Source organism: Lithobates pipiens, unplaced genomic scaffold, assembly GCF_037356315.1.
Source record: "Lithobates pipiens isolate NorthernLeopardFrog02 unplaced genomic scaffold, aLitPip1_a1.2 Scaffold_8, whole genome shotgun sequence".
NCBI classification, from domain to species: domain Eukaryota; kingdom Metazoa; phylum Chordata; class Amphibia; order Anura; family Ranidae; genus Lithobates; species Lithobates pipiens.
This window is the reverse complement of record NW_027507903.1, coordinates 679996801-680019458: the sequence shown is the minus strand read 5'-3', so window position 1 is coordinate 680019458 and position 22658 is coordinate 679996801. Positions and strand designations below refer to the sequence as shown.

Here is a 22658-nt window from a genome sequence, read left to right as displayed (position 1 = left end):
AGGGTGGTTATAAGTTTTGCTAATCTGTCGGTGACTTGTAAGGGGGATTATTAGTATGTCTATTATCAATATGTTCTTATATCCGGGTTATACATACAGTATGTTGTGGTGTTCTATGTTTTAACCTGGTTTTGTATAAATAAAGCTGTTGTTGCTCTATTTATACAAAATCAATGCCGTGGAAAATGATTAAGGCTCCCTCTTCCCTCCACCCTCAGTCCCCCGTCTATGACAGATAGACATTCAGTTTGCTGGTTGAGTAGCTCTGCAGATCTTTTTATAATTAGACCCCTCAGGGTGAAATGTATTCACCTTGTTATACAGGACGAGGAATGTGGACACACCCAGCGCCGTGTTGCGTTGGAGATGAATGACGTTCGAACAGTCTATACAGGTGGAGGTGTGTTATGTTACTAGAAATCCCTTCTCACCCTCCTCCTGGATTCTGGAAGGACGTTATATGAGACGAGGCAGAAACACGTCTTCGCTCACTTCTGGTCTTCATAGGATAAGAAGAAGTTGGACTCTTTCTCTTCCAGAATCTTCTGTGATCGGACTCTTCACCTTTCTGGAAGATATTTTCAAGCCTCTTCATTGTCGGGAAGTACAAATAATTTGATTGGAGGATGTATGGGTAGATATAACAAGGTGAGACTCCACCAACCATTCTTAACCCCCCTGGCGGTGTTCCCGAGTCTGGCTCGGGGTGGAAGTTTTATACCAAAAGCGATAACCCCGAGCCAGACTCGGGACCGCATCACTGAATCCAGGAGGAGGATTACTTACCTTCTCCCCTGGATCCAGTGATGTCCCCTCGCTGTACGAGCGGCTCATCCTCCGCTCGATCTATCACGGAGCCGATCTATGTGCCCTGCGAGCATTTCGACGCATGGGGACGGAGATCGGCGCCAAATTCAAAAAGTGAAACACACACAGTATACATACAGTATAACGTAATCTTACAGATTGCATTGCTGTATGTAATAATTTCACATCCCTTTTGTCCCTAGTGGTCTGCCCAGTGTCCTGCATGCAGTTTTATATTATAAAAACTGTTCTTTATGCCTGGAAACTGGAGATTGTCCATAGCAACCAAAACTGTCCCTTTACATCAAAAATGATTTTAGACCAGATAGAAAACAGTGACAATAAATTGGAATCACTCGCAGAATTGAGCGATAGCGATTTGTGGGGAGATCCGTCATCAAATACTGAAAAGTAATGATGGCGAAAATTCTGCAACTCAGCAAATTTCAGTGTTTTTGATTTGATTACATTATTGAATAATTTTCATTATTGTTATATTATTATTTGGTATAATTATTTATAGTTATTTATTATATTATAATTTATGATTTCATTTTTCAAACTTTATCATACCCGGGATGTCTGCTAGACTCTGGTTTGGACAGATTTAAGTGAGTTATTCCTAAGAATTACAGGACTACAATTTAAGGCCGCGTACACACGGGTGGACTGTCTGCCCAACTTAGTCCGCCGAAACACATTTGAGCGGACAGTCCGCTCGTGTGTGGGCTTCAGCGGACTTTTTCAGCGGACTGTCTGACGAACAAAGTCTTACGGAATTTCTGTAAAACTGTCCGTCCAAACTTGGTTTGAGCGGACAGTCCGCCCGTGTGTGTGCCAGTCCGCTGTACTTTCGAAATGAGCGGACTTTTCCCGCCTCATTTCGAGCGCGTCTCCAGGTAGGCGGGGCCCGCAACAGAGACTTCGCGGGCCCCGCCGCCTGGTATGGACTTAAAGGGGAACCCCAACGCCGAAAAAAAACGGCGTGGGGGTTCCCCCCAAGTCCACAACAGACCCTTGTCCGAGCACGCTACCCGGCCGGCTAGGAAAGGGGGGCGAGCGAGCGTCCCCCCTCCTGAGCCGTACCAGGCCGCGTGCCCTCAACATGGGGGGTGCCTTGGGGAAGGGGGGGCCGCGCAGCCCCCCCACCCCAAAGCACCTTGTCCCCATGTTGATGAGGATAAGGGCCTCTTCCCGACAACCCTGGCCGTTGGTTGTCGGGGTCTGCGGGCGGGGGGCTTATCGGAATCCGGGAGCCCCCTTTAATAAGGGGGCCCCCGGATACCGGCCCCCCACCCTATGTGAATGAGTATGGGGTACAATGTAAAAATGTGAAAAATGGACCCTCGCGCTATTAAGTGCTCAAACGTGCAAAAATAACTAAATACGTGTCAAAAAATGGAAAAGTAAAAATTATAGCAATACAAAATCCACAGTGAAAGTGATACAAAAGTGCAAGTGTTGCTAAAAAAATGCAGCGGGACAAAATAGTTAACACCAACTATCACATAAGAATAAACAAAGTAAAAAGTCCTGCGCAAATGGTGCCACTAAAAAATAAATGTATAAAGAAATATAAATGTATAAAAAAATATAATATATAAAGTCAATAAATCAAGGTGAACACACCGATGTGTGAAAACAGTGAAAAAAAGGAGAAAAGGCGGGACCAGCTGTTCAAAAATAGATAAATCCAGGCTCTCAGAACTCTCACCTCAAAGATGGAATAATCAGGCAAAGTAAAATAACCCCAGAAGATTCTCCTTAATATTTCTCTATGTAATAACCAAGGAATAATAGATGAAGCCTGTAGTATATCCTTCTGCCACTAGAGGGCCATTTCCAATACTTGAATACAACACTGCAGCTTGTAATTCCGTGGTATAGAGCTTGAAAAAAACACAGAGAGGGGGAGAGGGAGAGAGAGAGGGGGACTCCAATAGTGTAGTAGTTGAATGAATGGACAAATTTATTAAAGCATAAAAAATGGACTCTCACATAAGCAAAAAAAAAAAAAAAAGGGTAACACAGAGCAGATAAAAATGAAGACCTGGCGTTTTCAGCCAGTCTTACGCTGTTTCCGGTTGTCCTACGGCCACTCCCTTATTGTAAAAGATATGATAGCACAGAATGGTGACTGTTATCCTGGCTATTTAAAGTGCTAGGTCACTGTAATAAATAAAATATAGATACACATACAAATATATACATTAAAAATATAAAAATATATAAATGCCAAAAATGTATCCAAATATTAAAATAAATATAAAATATTCTAAAAATATTTTATAAAAATATTTTATAAAAATATTTTATGGTGAATATATACACATATTATGGACAGCTGAAAAAGTAAAAAAATGGCATCCTGGAAATAGAGTATGACTTTACATGGATATATCCTATCATAATGAATTCCACAAGGGCAACACAATAATACACATATTAAAAAACATAGTACAATAAAAATATTAAAAATTATTTAAAAAACAATTAAGATCAAAGTCGACATTTAAACCATCAGGATAAAAAGATCTCATAATAAAAATCCATCTGGATTCCTTCTGACTAATGGTTCTAATTTTGTGACTCCACGAAGGATTAAATCTTTCAATACCCCAAAATTCCAGATGGGAGGGGTCCCTATTGTGTACTAGATCAAAATGTCTAGAGACACTGTGTTGTGGAAAACCCTTCAGGATGTTCTGTATGTGTTCTTTCAATCTTACTTTAAGTGCTCTTTTGGTTCTTCCAATATACTGTAATTTACAACTGCACTGTAAACAGTATACCACGCCTTACGTATGACATCCAATGAAATCCCGTATCTGATGTGTTTCCCCAGTAGTGGTGCTAGTAAAATCAGTTTTTTTATTTTGAAATTTTTTGCATGTAGACAAGTAAAACAATTTTTACAGGGATAAAAACCTTTCCCTGTAAAAAAAGTAAAATTTCTTTTCGGAGGAGGTTCTACCACAGATTTCGCTATAATGTCTCTCAAAGTGGGAGCCCTTTTGTAGATAATATTCGTTTTTTCCGGCAAAATATTCCTCAAATCTTTGTCTTTCTTAAGTATATGCCAATGTCGACTTAACATTTTGGAGATCTCCTTATGTTGTACATTAAAATCCAGTATTATTGACGGAATTTCACCATTAAACTTATTTTTGTCTTTATTGTTGTTTTCAAGCATCTTGAACCTATCCAAACTTTTGACATTATTCAATCTCTTTTTTTATGAAGGCATCATCATATCCTTTTTCCTTAAATCTAGTAGCAATTAGATCAGCCTGTTCCAAATAGTCCTCGATTTTGCTGCAATTTCTTCTAACCCGGACTAATTGTCCTTTGGGTATATTAAATAGCCATGGCTTGAAATGGCAGCTATTAATAGAAATGTAGCTGTTAGCATCAACGTTCTTAAAGTGAGTTTTTGTAATGATCTTACTTTTATCCAGGGAAATATTCAAGTCTAAAAAATCAATATTTTTATTATGTATTTTCCATTCCGAGTGGGAAAGAGTGCTATGCATACTAGCTCATTATGCCTTTGCCTTGCAGGTTGCATTTTTTTTTTAACTGCCTTTACTTCCTCTTTAATACCAAATAGACCAGAAATCTGTATATGGTGTGGGCTTCAAATAGATAGTATACAAATGGATGGTCTATACTGTATCGAGAGGAGGAGAGTCTGTATAATTCTATGTATCCCGTACACAACATCCCCCTATTGCTATCATGGGGGACTACAAGTCACTGCATCCCACCACTGATATAATGGGGATCTGCAAGTCCCAGCACCCCCATACTAATATCATGGGGGGGACTACAAGTGCCAGCATCCCTCCACTGATATCATGGGGGACTACAAGTCCCAGCACCCCCATACTAATATTATGGGGGGACTACATGTGCCAGCATCACTCCACTGATATCATGGGGGACTACAAGTCCCAGCATCTCTCCACTGATATCACAGGGGACTACAAGTCCCAGCATCCCTCCATTGAGATCAGAGGAGAACTACAAGTCGCAGTATCCCTCCACTGACGTCACAGGGAACTAAAATTTCCAGCATCCATCTATGAGAATGATCTAGCTGTGGTGAACTGCAGGTGTCAGCATACCCTCATCGACACTCCCTGAGTTCTACCATGAATTCTACCATGATGACTGGAGGGATATGATAAAGACTGCAAGGGATGGGTGCCCAGATGTGGACTCTGTACAATGCTGAGCAGTGGCGTCGCTAGGGGGTGGCTTTTGGAGCTATATCCCTGAGTCTGGGGCCCATAGCCCAGAGTCTCTGGAGGGGTCCCCATGGGAAGGGGAGGCTCTCTGGGGACCCTGATGTAAGTGGGGGAGGCTCTCTTGGGACCCTGATTTAAGGGGGGCTCTCTGAGGACCCTGATTTAAGGGCGTGGCTCTCTTGGGATCCTAATTTAAGGGGGGGCTCTCTGGGGACCCTGATTTAAGGGTGAGGGTCTCTGGGGGACCCTTATTTAAGGGGGAGGTTCTCCGGTGACCAAAATGTAAGGGGGATGCTCTCTGGGGACCCTGATTTAAGGGGAGGCTCTCTGGGGACCCTGATGTAAGGGGGAGGCTCTCTTGGGACACTGATTTAAGGTGGGCTCTCTGAGGACCCTGATTTAATGGGGAGGCTCTCTGGGGACCCTTATTTAAGGGGGAGGCTCTCTGGAGACCCTGATTTAAAGCTGAGGCTCTCTGGGGACCCTTATTTAAGGGGGAGGCTCTCTGGAGACCTTGATTTAAGGGGGAGATTCTCTGGTGACCAAAATGTAAGGGGGATGCTCTCTGGGGACCCTTATTTAAGGGGAGGCTCTCTGGGGACCCTGATGTAAGGGGGAGGCTCTCTTGGGACCCTTATTTAAGGGGGGCTCTCTGGAGACCCTGATTTAAGGGTGGCTCTCTGGGGATATATATATATATATATATATATATGCCCGCCCAAGCATATGACTTTCTTTACTACGCTGCTATGGGCCATAGCCCCAGATCATTTGTAGACCTAGCAATGCCCCTGATGCTGAGTATTACAAAATGTTGGAGATAAAGTTGATGGAGTAGAAAATAAATCTTTATATTTCACCTCCTAATCCTAACTGATCCTCAACCCTTCACCACCCTTCCCCTAGGTGACCCCAAACCCGAATTATCACCTGACCTAGAGGAGTCAGGAGAAGAAGAAATAGGGATCTATCTATATATCTACTGTTTATGTATGTATGTACTGTATGTATGGATCTATCCTATCTATCTGTCAGGAAGTTTATACAACATTTAAGTAGGTAATACTAATTATTTAACGGCTTCAATACCGGGCACGTTTACCCCCCTTCCTGCCAAGGCCAATTTTCAGCTTTTAGCACTGTCGCACTTTGAATGACAATTACACGGTCATACAACACTGTACCCATATGACATTTCTATCTTTTTCTTCACACAAATAGAGTTTTCTTTTGGTGGTATGTAATCACCATAAAAAAAAATGAAAAAAAAAGATTTTCTTAGTTTCTGTCAGAAAATTATGTAAATAAGTATTTTTTTTCCTTCAGAGATGGGCACTGATGTGGAGGCACTAATCTTCTGCACTGATGGGCACTGATAGGTGGCACGGATATGCGGTACAGATGAGCAATGATAGGCGGAACTGATAGGCTGCACTGATGGGCACTGATTAGGTGGCACTGATGTGGAGGCACTAATATTCCAAACTACTGGGCACTGATAGGTGGCACGGATATGCGGTACAGATGAGCAATGATAGGTGGCACTGATGATGGGCACTGATAGGCTGCACTGATGGGCACTGATTAGGTGGCACTGATGTGGAGGCACTAATATTCCAAACTACTGGGCACTGATAGGTGGCACGGATATGCGGTACAGATGAGCAATGATAGGTGGCACTGATGATGGGCACTGATAGGCTGCCGTGATGGGCACTGATTAGGTGGCATAGATGTGGAGGCACTAATATGCCACACTAATAGGTGGTACGGATATGCGGTACAGATGAGCACTGATAGTCAGCACTGAAGGGCACTGATAGGTGGCACTGATAGGCGGCACTGATGGGCACTGATAGGCTGCACTGATGGGCACTGATGAGGCAGCACTGGAGGGCACTGATTAGGTGGCAATGGAGGGCACTGATTAGGTGGCACTGATGTGGAGGCACTAATATGCTGCACTGATGGGCACTGATAGGTGGCACGGATATACAGTGCAGATCAGCTCTGATAGGCGGCACTGAAGGGCACTGATAGGTGGCACTGATGGGCACTGATAGGCTGCACTGATGGGTTCTGATTAGGTGGCACTGACGTGGAGGCATTAATATGCAGCACTGATGTGCACTGATAGGTGGCAAGGATATGCGGTACAGATGAGCACTGATAGGCAGCACTGAAGGGCACTGATAGGTTGCACTGATAGGCTGCACTGATCAGATGGCACTGATGGGCACTGATTAGCTGGCACTGATGTGGAGGCACTAATATGCTTCACTGATGGGCACTGATAGGTGGCACTGATGGCCCCTGATAGGCTTCACTGATGGGCACTGATAGGCTGCACTGATGGGCACTAATATGCCCACTGGTGGGCACTGGTAGGTGGCACAGATATGCGGTACAGATGAGCACTGATAGGCGGCACCGAAGGGCACTGATAGCAGTAGTGTATTTAGGTTTTGTGCTGCCCTAGGCCTGACTAAACTTGTGCACCCCTAATTTAAATATGACACACCCCTTCCTTTCAAGGCCACACCCCTTTCTGTTTAAGACTCACCCTGATGTTTTTGAGTGGGGACACTAGTTCTGAAGGCCTGGGGGAGGCAATGGATTCCCTTAATTTGTATAGATTTCCTTTCACTTTCTGTTTGGCTTTGGGGCAGGAAGTGAAGGAAAATCTCTGCAATGGGACATTGATGGTAAAAAATAAACCGACAGGAGGCTATAACCCTCCCTTACTCTTTGCCTACTAGGACGTAACGCGTATGGGGGGGAGGGGTCACGTTCTGACGTCACCAGCGGCTATCTTGGGTTAGAAACAACCTGACGTGTTTATAATCAGCACTCGTTTCTGAGTGTAATCTTTGTGAGTACATTTTTGATTTAAGAATAAATGAGTGTTTACAGAGAGCACTAGATTGTCCTCTTCCTTCTTTTATATGATTGCACACTTTGAAAAGATCAACGGCTATATCGATGTAGGATTATCACCCCAGCAGAGGGTATTGGGCTCTGTGACCTGTTTCAGGTCGAATACATGAGGTGCGAGGCTTGAATATCCGTGGCGGAGGGACCTGAATCACCTGCTGTATTGTTCTGTTTACCAGACTCACTTGGGGAAGCTGTTTCTTGATTATCCAAGCATAATAATATTATTCTTCTTAATATTATTCTTGATATCACTAGAAAAAAAAAAAAGCCTTTGAAAATGAGTTTGCAATAACTCCATCAGTATCACCAGCAAAGCAGCTTCATTATTATCCCATTATAGAAGAAGAGAATTGTGCGCCGCATTTGAAGATTTTATAATTTGCCGCGTCACCAATGTTAATTCTCCATTACGAACGCCAGTTTACAAGACCGACCGCTTCTGCTTCCGAGTACACGCGATCGGAAAATCCGAAAACAGACATTTGTTGGCAGAAAATCTGAAGACATGCTAGCCAACATTTGTTGGCGGAAAGTCTGACAACAATTGTCCGATGGAGCGTACAAACGGTCGGATTTTCCGCCAACAGCCTGACATCGAACATTTCCCGTCGGGAAAATCCCACCTTGTGTACGAGGCTTAAGGCTGGAAGTCCTTATATTATGACTTCTGAGAAAAAAAATTGATTTTATTCAATATAATCTGATATATAAATGTAAATATGTTATTCCCATTTAGGGTATACGGTTATTTTCCTGGGATGTATGTGGTATTTTTGTGATATTATTAATATAATATTATATAATCAAAAAAATCATAATTATATTATAATAATTAATATAATGTAATATAATCTTAACTGGTTCCGGCCTGCCTGCAGTACATTTACTCTGGGTGGGCAGCACATACAGGTTGGATGACGTACATGTCCCGACTGTCCCAAGTTAAGGCCACGTATGCACGTCCCCCCCTGCTGATCTGTGCTTTTACTGGCTACGGTGGCATTTTGTCAGCAGGTCCCAACCAATGATTTATGGCTGAGACCTGCTGATTAGCTACATCCAATCACAGCACAGAGTTGTACACAGATCAGCAATTTGGCCCTTGCAGGGAGAAAAAACAAAACCAAAAAAAAACAGCCAGATCTGTAAGTAAAAGCGATCGGAATTCCGCTCAAGCTTGTGTTGGCTTCACACCAAATTTCCAAGGGTCAAGGGTACAACACTATGACGGGCCGTGGAAATGAAGTTCAATGCTTCCGAGCATGCGTCGGAATTTTACGTGTCGGAATTGCTACAGATGATCGGAATTTCCGATAGAAACTGAAAAATTGAGAACCTGCTCTCAAAATTTTGCTGGCGGAAATTCGGCCACCAAAAGTCCGATGGAGCCTACACACGGTCGCATTTTCCGACGAAAAAGCTTTCATCGGCCTTTTGCTGGCCGAAATTCCGTTACTGTGCGGCATTACACACCGTTCACTTGTTAGGTACACGGTTAAAAAAGAAGTTGGGACTTTGCATGAAGTATGTGGATTTGGAAGCAAAAAGTGAGCTGTATAGGTCTGATAATATTACATTTATTAAATATTACACAGTAAAATACATCAAAAGCAGTGGTACGTATTGCATCTTCCATCATAATTAATTGATTCATACATTGGCATATTGCACATTGATATATCACTAGGATAACCCCGCTGTCGCAGCCTAACCTCCATCTCACTCAGTCTGTCCTCCTTATGGATAGATTTATCAGTGATCCTCGCAACTCTTCTTGGAATGGATTTAAATACACCTGGGGGGTGAAAACTAGAAAAATGTAATAATTGATTACAATCTGTCGGTTTGATATAAATATCGCACATTTGTTTGATTGATCGTTTGTGCATCTCACCCACCATTTTTGCCTTGGTGACCCCCCAATATAACAACCAGATGAATGCCAGGATGAAGGTTCTGATAGATCTTCATAGTTATGGGTAGTAAATGACAGAAGTCCATCCAATTCTAATCTTCTCTGATTGGACAACTAGACAGCCAATCGCTATTCACATAAGGGAACAAAATCCTCCTTATTGGTTCCGTTCCGCGCACTACAAATGAGTTTATTATTGTTTGTGCTCCTTCCAGGTGATGTCATTTCGGGTCACCTCCTGATGTCATGGCGGCCTCTTCCTCCTCATCCTCCTCCTCACAAGGTATGACTGTTGTTTCTGACAATCCTTTCCAATGTTTTCCATCTCACATCTCTATGGATTGGAATTAGATGATAGGACGTCCTATGTCTCCGTAGTCTGGACATTTCCTGTAGATATCTGGTCAGTTCACCTATTCGGAGAGTTTAGGAGCGTTCATCAATTCCACAATCACATTCCCGTGTCATAAAATTATTATTATTTTTTTTAATTATTGATGGAAATGATCTTCTGAGATGTTCACATGTCCCATAATGATTGGATGGCCCCACATTTTATGATTATTTGTGTAGTGTTCGGGGGAATCCTTTGCCTATAATCCTAAACAGAATATGGGTCAGTAGTCAGTACAACATGAATGACACTGCTGGGAAATTTTGGGGTAATCGGGGCGGGGGTGGTGAGGTGGTCCTAAAGGATTGATGGTTTCTTTTAGTTTACTATGAAACATTCAATAAACATAAAGTTTAAAGTTGTCATCCATACATATATATATATATATATATAAACTTAACGACCAGCGCGCGCCGGCTGCTGCCACAACCGAGATATCATCCCTTCAGGCGCCAGTCATCTGTACGATAACGGTGGTCTCCGCGGCAGATTCGCCGCAAGATCACCACTATCGGCGGCGGGAGAGGTGCCACCCCCATCCAACCCCCCCTCCCGCACCTTCCGCCGCTTACCGGAGCCGTCGGTAGCAGCGGAGGCGATCGGGTCCTTTTCCTAGCTGGGTATGGAGATGAGTGAGGCTAAGATGGCCCCCACTCGTCTCTATACCATAGGAGGGCGGAAGCGATGTCAAAATGTCACTTCTGCCCATACCTCTTTAAAGGTATATATTTTTTTAAATGTCTTTTTTTTTTTTTTTTTGGATTTTAGTCCAAATATGAGATCTCTGTAACGCAAAAAATGCAACCTGTAGAATTTTTTAAATGTCGCCTATGGAGATTTTTGAGGCTAAAAGTTTGACGCCATTCCATGAGCGGGCGCAATTTTGAAGCGTGACATGTTGGGTATCAATTTACTCGGCGTACCATTATCTTTCACAATATAAAAAAAAAAATTGGGGCTAATTTTACTGTTGTCTTATTTTTTTATTAAAAAAAGTGATTTTTTTCCAAAAAAAGTGCGCTTGTAAGACCGCTGAGCAAATACGGTGTGAAAATAAGTATTTCAATGACCACCATTTCATTCTCTAGGGTGTTAGGAAAAAAAAACAATATAAAATGTTTGGGGGTTCTAAGTAATTTTCTAGCAAAAAAAACAGTTTTAAACATGTAAACACCAAATCTGAAAAAGAGGCCTGGTCCTTAAGTGGTTATATATTAGGAGGTCATTATATAAAAAATGTACTGTGAGTTTGGGTCAGTTCCACTGCAATCAATGATAATCCTCATGATATGTCTAATAGGTTTACTTCCTATGATCATCAGCTCCATCTAGTGGCCATACTACCATATTTTCTTGAAATACCTCAACCAGTAAGATATGGCATTATGACCACTAGATGGAGCTGATGATTATAGTAAATAAACATATTAGACATATTATGGGCAATGTTCACAATCAATATGCCCCCTAGGTCAGGGATATGTAATTAGCGGACCTCCAGCTGTGGCAGAACTACAAGTCCCATGAGGCATAGCAAGACTCTGACAGCCACAAGCATGACACCCAGAGGCAGAGGCATGGTGGGATTTGTAGTTTTGCAACAGCTGGAGGTCCGCTAATTGCCTATCCCTGCCCTACGGTGTTTACACCCGACATTCAACCATCTGAGAGGTAACTCACCATCATGTAGACAGTCATGTGAGATTATCACAGGAAAACCAATCTCTCTATAGGATAATGTACATACAGACATATTGGGGGATAATTTCCTTTCCTTATTTGTTCTTTATAACATTTCTGGCTACCAGTACAACGTTATCTGCTGTCATGTGTCAGGAATCATCCAATCAGAATGAATGTTTATAGCTGCTGATTGTCCTCTCTGCAGGGTCGGCTCCTGGTGTCCTGGGAAAGGTCCCACAAACCCCCGGGGATCTTCTCATATATTCTCTGGAGGATCTGAAAGGAAGTGACTTCAAGAGATTTAGGAACAAATTGTCTGATTTCTCCTATGGAGATAAACGTCCCATCCCCCGAGGAAAACTAGAAAATGCAGACTGGATCACCACCAAGGACATCCTGATAGACACATATGGAGAAGAAGGGGCTCTGGATGTCACAAATAAAGTCTTTACAGTGATTGGTCTGATGGGACCTGCAAATGACCTCCAGGAGAGGAGAGAACAGAATGGTGAGTTCCGGTCTATAATGTCCATTTCCTACCAATTCCTGATCAATATCTGTGTGAGGAAGAACTAGGAATGTCATCCAGGGAAAGCCAGTGACCAATGGACTGTTAATGATATGGCGTGGCCACGGGACCAGCGGACCCGATCGCCGCTGGTGTCCCGCGATCGGGTCACAGAGCTGAAGAACGAGGAGAGGTCTGTGTAAACAAACCTCTCCCCGTGCTTCCCTGTGTGGCTGTCACCGATCTCCTGTTCTCTTATATAGGGAAGGACGATCAGTGACATCACATGCCAGGCCACGCCCCCTACAATAAAAAAAACATAACGTCATACATAACACATACACTGCCCCCTAGTGGTTAACTCCTTCACGGCCAGTGTCATTTACAAAGGAATCAGTGCATTTAAATAGCACTGATTGCTGTATAAATGACAATGGTTCCAAAAATGTGTCAAAAATTGTCCGATGTGTCCGCCATAATGTCGCAGTCACAATAAAAATCGCTGATCGCCGCCATTACTAGTAAAAAAAAAATTAATAAAAATGCTTTAAAACTTCCCCTATTTTGTAAACGCTATAACTTTTGCGCAACCAATCGTTAATCACTAATTGCAATTTTTTTAACCAAAAATATGTAGAAGAATATATATCGGCCTAAACTGGGTAAAAAAATATGTTTTTTTTTATATATTTTTTGGGGGATCTTTATTATAGCAAAAAGTAAAAAATATTGTTTTTTTTTTTCAAAATTGTCGCTCTATTTTTGTTTATAGCGCAAAAAAATTAAAATCGCAGGTGTGATCAAATACCACCAAAAGAAAGCTCTATTTGTGGGAAAAAAAGAATGCCAATTCGTTTGGGAGCCACGTCGCACGACAGTGCAATTGTCAGTTAAAGCAACGCAGTGCCGAATCGCAAAAAGGTCCTTTGGCTGCAAATTGGTCCGGGGCTTAAGTGGTTTAGTTGCCCCAGGCCAGGTGACTTTAATTTAAAAAAAAAAAAATAATGGCATGGGTTCCCCTCCAAGAGCATACCAGCATTCAGATCTGGTATGGATATTAAGGGGAACCCCGCACCAAAAAAAAAAAATGGTAAAAGCAAAATGCTATGTGTGGCAGAAAACTAACACTGCACATCACCCTGAACACACCATCCCCACCGTGAAACATGGTGGTGGCAGCATCATGTGGTGGGGATTAGTGATGGACGAACTTCCGACCGGACCTTTCGCGAACGCGGACCGCGAACGCGGCCGATAGTTCGAGAAACGGAAAGTTCGCGGCGGGCCCCATTGACTTCAATGGGAGGCGAACTTCGCAAACCTTTAGGTCAAATTTGCTGCCACAAAAAAATGATTAGCTGGGCAAACATAGTCCCACCACATGGCCAATGACATAATACATGTATGAGGTGAATTTGGGATCGATAACTACAAGCATTCTTTTTTTATATGGGAAATTGTTCTGACAATTCAGGACTGTGGAGCGCATGAAGGCAATGGAGGAGACGGAAGGTCAGGGACCAGGGTAGGCAAAGAAGGGGGTGCAGGAGATGATCACCAGCAGCGTGACATACAGCAATGACACCTGCACCGTGATAGAGGCATCTGACAGCAGCACCGTGATACAGAGCACTGACATCAGCAGCGTGACATACAGCAATGACACCTGCACCGTGATAGAGTCATCTGACACCTGCACCGTGATAGAGTCATCTGACAACAGCACCGTGATAGAGAGCACTGACATCAGCAGCGTGACATAAAGCACTGACATCAGCACCGTGATATACAGCACTGACAGCAGCACCGTGATAGAGAGCACTGACATCAGAAGCGTGACATTAAGCACTGACATCAGCACCGTGATATACAGCACTGACAGCAGCACCGTGATAGAGAGCACTGACATCAGAAGCGTGACATTAAGCACTGACATCAGCACCGTGATATACAGCACTGACAGCAGCACCGTGATAGAGAGCACTGACATCAGAAGCGTGACATTAAGCACTGACATCAGCACCGTGATATACAGCACTGACAGCAGCACCGTGATAGAGAGCACTGACATCAGAAGCGTGACATTAAGCACTGACATCAGCACCGTGATATACAGCACTGACAGCAGCAGCGTGATAGAGAGCACTGACATCAGAAGCGTGACATTAAGCACTGACATCAGCACCGTGATATACAGCACTGACAGCAGCAGCGTGACATTAAGCACTCACACCAGCACCGTGATATACAACAGTGACAGCAGCACCGTAAGCAGCCCCAGGAGGAAGTCAGCACAGCACAGGGATGGTGTGATCCCCTCATAATAAGCAGGCCCAGGAGTAAATCAGCACAGGACAGGGATGGTGTGATCCCCTCATAATAAGAACCCCCAGGAGGAAGTCAGCACAGCACAGGGATGGTGTGATCCCCTCATAATAAGAACCCCCAGGAGAAAGTCAGCACAGCACAGGGATGGTGTGATCCCCTCATAATAAGAACCTCCAGGAGTAAGTCAGCACAGGACAGGGATGGTGTGATCCCCTCATAATAAGCAGGCCCAGGAGTAAATCAGCACAGGACAGGGATGGTGTGATCCCCTCATAATAAGAACCCCCAGGAGGAAGTCAGCACAGCACAGGGATGGTGTGATCCCCTCATAATAAGAACCCCCAGGAGAAAGTCAGCACAGCACAGGGATGGTGTGATCCCCTCATAAGCAGCCCCAGTAGAAATATGACACCGCTCAACCTCTTCAAAGAGGAGGGTACGGGCATATAGTACGGTGTGCTTTTTTGGGACAAGGAAGTGAGCCAAATGAAGAAAGAAGGTCTGTGTGCTTGATTAAAAAAATTGTTTATAGACATATACATGGTCTACTGGTCACATGTGTTGAATTCCTCCGAGATCCATACCTCATTCATTTTTAGAAATGTGAGGTAGTTAACACTGTCGTGAGCTAGGCGAGTACGCTTATCGGTCACGATCCCCCCTGCTGCACTGAACGTCCTTTCGGACAGGACACTGGATGAGGGGCAAGCCAACAGTTCGATTGCAAATTGGGCAAGCTCTGGCCAGAGGTCAAGCCTGCCCACCCAGTAGTCCAGGGGTTCATCACTCCTCAGAGCATCCACATCGGCTGTTAAACCGATGTAGTCGGACACCTGACGGTCTAGGCGTTCCCTGATGCTGGATCCGGATGACACCTGTCGATGGGTCGGCTGAAAGAATGACCTCATATCCGAAGTCACCAACAAATCTTCAAACCGGCCTCTTCTTGCAGGCGCTGTTGGATTGGTACCCGCAACTCCTTCTTTGGGAGTGGGAATTGCTCCTCTGCCAGCGCTCGCAAAAGCATAATGCAGCATTTCTCGAAGCAAGGCCTGGAAGTGCTGCATTCTGACAGCCCTCTGCGACGGCGGTAACATTTCCGCCATTTTGTGTTTGTACCGGGGGTCTAAGTACGTTGCCACCCAGTACTGGTCCTTGACCCCTATGCTTTTTATATGGGGGTCCCTATTAAAACACTGGAGCATGAAGGCCCCCATTTGCACTAAAGTGGAAGCGGTGTGGTGGCCTGGCTCCTGCTCATCATCCAGGATAATGTCGTCCTCTTCATTCTCCTCTCCCCATCCACGCACAACAGGGATCCCAGAAAGGTTTAAAGCATGCTCTTCTTGCTCCTCCTCATCCGCCCCGGCACCATCCTCCTCTGACTCCTCATCAGACTCCTGTTGTTGACTTGTCTCAGATAGAGTAGCCCCCCCTGGGAATTCATCCAGCATTGCGACTTCCTCATCTTCCCGCTCCTGCTCCTCCACAGCCTGATCAATGACACAACGCAATGCACGCTCCATAAAGAAGGCATAAGGTACCATGTCACTGATGGCGCCATGGCTGCGACTGACCAGTTTGGTGATCTCCTCAAATGGCCACAGAAGTCTGCATGCGTCGTGCATGAGCAGCCACTGGCGCGGTGAAAAAAACCCCAGCTCCCCAGAACCGTTTCTTTCGCAGAGTTCATACAGGTAGACGTTAACTGCACATTTCTGCTGGAGCAGCCTATCAAGCATATAGAAGGTTGAGTTCCATCGCGTCGGGCAATCGCAAATAAGACATCTGACCGGCAGATTGTGTCGCCGCTGAATGTCAGCAAGGCGAGCCATGGCCGTGTAAGATCTTCTGAAATGGGCCGAGATTTTCCTTGCCTGCCGCAAGATGTCCTGGACCAGAGGATATTTGACAACTAATCGCTGCACGACCAAGTTTAAGACGTGTGCCATGCATGGCACGTGCGTGATTTTGCCCTGTTTCAATGCGCTAAGCAGATTGGCACCATTGTCACACACCACTTTACCAACTGTCAAATTGAGCGGTGTTAGCCACTGATCTGCCTGTGAACGCAAAGCTGAAAGGAGTTCCGGGCCAGTGTGGCTCTTGGCTTCCAGGCACAACAGACGCAGCACGGCATGGCAACGTCTCACCTGGCATGTGGAATAGGTTCTGGGGAGCTTGGGGGGTGCAGCAGAAGAGACGCTAGCAGCGGAAAAGGAGGAGGCAGCTGAGGAGGAGAGGGAGGAGGATGGAGTAGGAGGAGGAGGAGAAGAAGAGTCAGGCCTGCATGCAATCCGTGGCGGTAAAACCAAATCTACATGGGTGCCACGGGTTACATGCTTGACGGCCGTCAGAAGGTTCACCCAGTGGGCAGTAAAAGTGATATACCTTCCCTGCCCGTGTTTGCTAGACCACGTGTCTGTGGTCAGATGTATCTTGGCACCGACACTGTGTGCCAGAGATACATTCACTTGCCGCTGAACATGGCCATATAGCTCTGGGATGCCCTTCTCCGAGAAATACTTCCTTCCTGGGACCTTCCATTGTGGTGTTCCAATGACCACAAATTTGCGAAAGGCCTCCGAGTCCACCAGTTTATATGGCAGTAGTTGGCGGGCTATGAGTTTTGACAAGCCAGCCGTCAATCGTTGGGCAAGAGGGTTATCCGGCGTCATCATTTTTTTACACTCGAACATTAGGCCCACGGAAGCCTTCCTTTTTGCAGAAAAATGTGAGATTGGCGTGATGGAAGGTGGAGTGGAGGACAATTGTGAGGAGAGAGGAGAAGGAGAAGTAGAAGACGAGGCTGGACGGTGAGAGCCTGCAGTGTGGCTTTGTGTGTTACGTTGCTCCCACTCGGCTCGGTGATGGCTGCCATGTGCCTTCTTAATGCGGTCGTCCCTAGGTGAGTGTTGGGCTTACCACGACTAATGCGTTGACTGCAAAGATTGCAGATGGCAACGCTATTGTCAGCAGCGGACACGTTAAAAAAAGCCCACACTGCAGAGCCATGTGCCGGTGTCCTGGGAGCGCCAGATGTGACCGTACATGGTCGATGACTCGCTCCTGATACATTTGCAGTCTGCTTTGTCCCTCCTGTGCAATGTAAGTTAGTCCTGCTTCTCCTCCCTATCTGCTGGTCCATATCTCCCTCTGAACTCCCCTCCTCTTCCTCTCTTGTGGGCACCCACGTGACATCACTAGACACGTCATCATCAACGTCACCTTCCCCACCGCTATAAGTAGAGATCTCGGAGTAGGCAGCAACACCGGGGACCAACCTCCTCCTTGGGCTGATCTGGGTACTGTCGTCAGACTGCTGAGTAGCGGTTGTTGCTACCTCCTCTTCCTGATCCAATACCAAGAGTGGCTGCGCATCAGAAATGTCCTCTTGATATGGATTGGAAAATAATTCCTGTGACTCAAGCGGAAGGTATGTGGTGGTGGTGGTGGTGGTGTTGTTGGTGGTAGTGTCTTTGGGGGTGCACATAGCAGAGAGTGAAGAAGAGGGTGCAGATCGAGAGGATGAGGAGGGTGCAGAAGAGTAAGGCTGAGTGAGCCACTCAACCAAGTCTGGTGCGTCCTTTAAAGTAATTGAACGCACCTTCTGCAACTTCCCACTTTGGCTCAAGGCTGTTGCTCTTGCCCTACCCGTTACCACCCCTGCGGAAGGGCCTACCTCTTCCTCTGCCTGTCATTTTTTAAATGACCCTGTGACAAAACTCTTAGTCCCTATACCGATGAAGGACTTCTGCAGTATAGGGCAGCGGTCAGCAGTGGTGCACCTCAACCCTATGTATTGTGGACCGATACCGGTCCTTACAGAACAGCAGACTGTACCTCACTCAACCCTAATGTACTGTAGCACCCTTCACTAAGTTACCAGTCCTTATAAGGACCTTTGTGGACCAAGTAGGTTGTGTGTGACTGATTAGCAGACTGTACGTCAGTCCCTATACCAATGAAGGACTGCTGCAGTATAGGGCAGCGGTCAGCAGTGGTGCACCTCAACCCTATGTATTGTGGACCGATACCGGTCCTTACAGAACAGCAGACTGTGCATCGCTCAACCCTATGTACTGTAGCACCCTTCACCAATTTACCAGTCCTTATAAGGACCTTTGTGGACCAAGTAGGTTGTGTGTGACTGATTAGCAGACTGTAGGTCAGTCCCTATACCAATGAAGGACTGCTGCAGTATAGGGCAGCGGTCAGCAGTGGTGCACCTCAACCCTATCTATTGTGGACCGATAGTGGTCCTTACAGAACAGCAGACTGTACCTCACTCAACCCTAATGTACTGTAGCACCCTTCACCAAGTTACCAGTCCTTATAAGGACCTTTGTGGACCAAGTAGGTTGTGTGTGACTGATTAGCAGACTGTACGTCAGTCCCTCTACCAATGAAGGACTGCTGCAGTATAGGGCAGCGGTCAGCAGTTGTGCACGTCAACCCTATCTATTGTGGACCGATACCAGTCCTTACAGAACGGCAGACTGTACCTCACTCAACCCTATGTACTGTAGCACCCTTCACCAAGTTACCAGTCCTTATAAGGACCTTTGTGGACCAAGTAGGTTGTGTGTGACTGATTAGCAGACTGTACGTCAGTCCCTATACCAATGAAGGACTGCTGCAGTATAGGGCAGCGGTCAGCAGTTGTGCACCTCAACCCTATGTATTGTGGACCGATACCGGTCCTTACAGAACAGCAGACTGTGCCTCACTCAACCCTATGTACTGTAGCACCCTTCACCAAGTTACCAGTCCTTATAAGGACCTTTGTGGACCAAGTAGGTTGTGTGTGACTGATTAGCAGACTGTATGTCAGTCCCTATACCAATGAAGGACTGCTGCATTATAGGGCAGCGGTCAGCAGTGGTGCACCTCAACCCTATGTATTGTGGACCGATAGCGGTCCTTACAGAACAGCAGACTGTACCTCACTCAACCCTATGTACTGTAGCACCCTTCACCAAGTTACCAGTCCTTATAAGGACCTTTGTGGACCAAGTAGGTTGTGTGTGACTGATTAGCAGACTGTACATCAGTCTCTATACTACTGAAGGACTGCTGCAGTATAGGGCAGCGGTCAGCAGTGGTGCACCTCAACCCTATCTATTGTGGACCGATACCAGTCCTTACAGAACGGCAGACTGTACCTCACTCAACCCTATGTACTGTAGCACCCTAGACAGACCAAGTTACCAGTCCTGATAAAGAGCTTTGTGGAACAAGTGAGTTGTGAATGATTAGCAGACTGCAGCAGAAGGGCAGCAGTCAAGTATAATATTCTTTCTATATTTGGAAGAAAGAATATTATACGTGTACAAGCCTATTACCGTACCACTGATACCAGTCCTGAAAAGAACCTTTGTGGAACTAATAGTAACAGCAACTGTTTAAACTGACCCTCACTGCCTGACACACTGCTTCCTTCCTGTCCCTATACAAACTGGCAAAACAGAGGAGACTGGAACAATTACTGGTCACTCGAATAGCACTTTTGTGGACCTGATAGTAACAGCTAATGATGATGATGATGATGATGACTAATCTGGCTGTCCCTAAAATAGCAGCAGACACAGCGCTCTGTCCCTTTCTCTAAACTGACAAAAGACACTCAGGCTGCTGCGAAAATCAGTAGCACAGCAAACCTATATACACCTAACACCTATACCAGTCCTGAAAAGAACTTTTGTGTACCAAATAACTAGTGGTTTATCTGTCCCTGCTCCAAACAGCAACCTTTCCCTATAGTGACAGAAGAAAGAATGTAAAATGGCCGCCGGATCAGGTGTATTTATAAGTTAGGGGGAATGTCCAAGTGTCCATGTGCTGTCATGTCTCAATTGGCTGTCCTGTACCCCATGATGGATGTGTCATCAGGTCAAAGTTCCTTTACACAGTAAAAACACGGAAGTCCGCCAGGCGAACGGCGCCAATAGTCCGCCGAACTGGCGGACCGCAAACAGCCGAAATTCGCCACGAAACGACCGCCGGGCGAACCGTTCGGCCATCACTAGTGGGGATGCTTTTCTTCAGCAGGGACAGGGAAGCTGGTCAGAGTTGATGGGAAGATGGATGGAGCCAAATACAGGTCAACCTTAGAAGAAAATCTGTTATGCCCTGTACACATGGTCGGACATTCTGACGGAAAAGGTCTGATCGGATTATGTTGTCAGAAAATCCGATCATGTGTGGGCTCTATCAGACTTTTTCCGTCAGAAATTCCAATGGAAAAAATTTGCAACACCAGTTTCGGACAAAACCCGTCGGATTTTGTTGTCGGAATGTCTGACCGTGTGTACGGGGCATTAGAGTCTGCAAAAGACTTGAGACCGGTGCGGAGGTTCACCTTCCAGCAGGACAACGACCCGAAACATCCAGCCAGAGCTACAATGGAATGGTTTAGATCAAAGCATATTCATGTGTTAGAATGGCCCAGTCAAAGTCCAGACCTAAATCCAATTGAGAATCTGTGGCAAGACTTGAAATTGCTGTTCACAAACTCTCTCCATCCAAACTGACGGAGCTTGAGATATTTTGCAAAGAAGAATGGGCAAAAATGTTCCTCTCTAGATGTGCAAAGCTGGTAGAGGCATCCCCAAAAAGACTTGCAGCTGTAATTGTAGAGAAAGGAGGTTCTACAAAGTATTGACTCCAGGTTTTAATTTGTTAATTAAGTAATTTTGTTTAGTTATATTCGTTAAAATTGTTAAATTCGTTTTCGGATTTCATTTCATTTTCTACCGAATTTGAAAAATCGGTCGCATTCGAAAATATTTCAACCAAATTCGAAAATATTTCTACCGGATTCAAAATGATTTCAACATGATTCGAAATTATTTCAAACGCATTCAAAACTATTTCAAACAGATTCGAAAATATTTTGCGACCCGAATTTAGGGCCATGTATCTTAAGGTCACTTGGTGATAGAAACCCTAAATTTGGAGATGTTGTAGTGCTAGTTCTATTGTGTTTGCATACCAAATTTGGTGTTTCTAGCTGTAAGTGACCTCGAGTTATGTGACCCCAAACTCGGGTCCCAAAATGTAATTCTCTGCTGCAGAAAAGTGCTTTACATTTTGTGACCCGACTTTGGGGCCACGTATCTTGGGGTCACTTGGTGCTATAAACCCCAAATTTGGAGATGTTGTAATGCTAGGTCTGCTGTGTTTGCATACCTAATTTGGGGTTTCTAGCTATAAGTGGCCTTGAGATACGTGGCCCCAAATTCGGGTCGCAAAATGTCATTCTCTGCTGCAGAAAAGTACTTGGCATATTGCCCATATCTGGGGTCACTTGGTGGCAGGTGACGTGGCAAGTGGACAATCCACAACTTGGTTACGTGGCACTCATGGACGGTCATGTGGCACTCGTGTCAGTTCACGTGGCACTTGTGGCAGGTCACGTGTCACTTGTGGCAGGTGTCGTGGCAAGTGGACAAATACAATACACAACTTGTGGCAAGTGGACAATGACATACATACATGTCATTCTCTTCTGCAGAAAAATACTTGACATATTGTCCATATCTCGGGGTCACTTGGTGCTAGGAACCCCACAACTTGTGGCAGGTGACATGGCAAGTGGACAATCCACAACTTGGTCATGTGGCACTCGTGGCAGGTCACGTGGCACTCGTGGCAGGTCACGTGGCATTCATGGCAGGTGTCATGGCAAGTGGACAATACACAACTTGTAGCAGGTGATGTGGCAAGTGGACAATACACAACTTGTGGCAGGTGATGTGGCAAGTGGACAATGACATACAGCATATGTACTTGCCTTGCGATCGACATCCGTGATTTCTTCAATCAGGCATGCTA

At 45.2% G+C, this 22658-nt stretch overlaps 1 protein-coding gene across 2 annotated transcripts in view; it reads left to right on the top strand.

Annotated features, from left to right (window-relative positions):
* Positions 1 to 434: 434 nt before the first annotated feature.
* The window catches only part of LOC143962067 (NACHT, LRR and PYD domains-containing protein 3-like), a 43865-nt gene continuing 21641 nt past the window's right edge, over positions 435 to 22658 (top strand). Inside the window, exons 1-3 of one of the 2 annotated variants that reach the window (XR_013270619.1) lie at positions 435 to 648; positions 10125 to 10192; positions 12192 to 12494. Coding sequence is in view for 1 of the 2 variants with exons in the window: in XM_077471402.1 (XP_077327528.1) it covers positions 10156 to 10192; positions 12192 to 12494 (340 nt within the window). In the remaining variant the exon portion in view is untranslated. The remainder of the gene's footprint in view (positions 649 to 10124; positions 10193 to 12191; positions 12495 to 22658) is intronic. The other variant, XM_077471402.1, reaches the window with a different exon arrangement.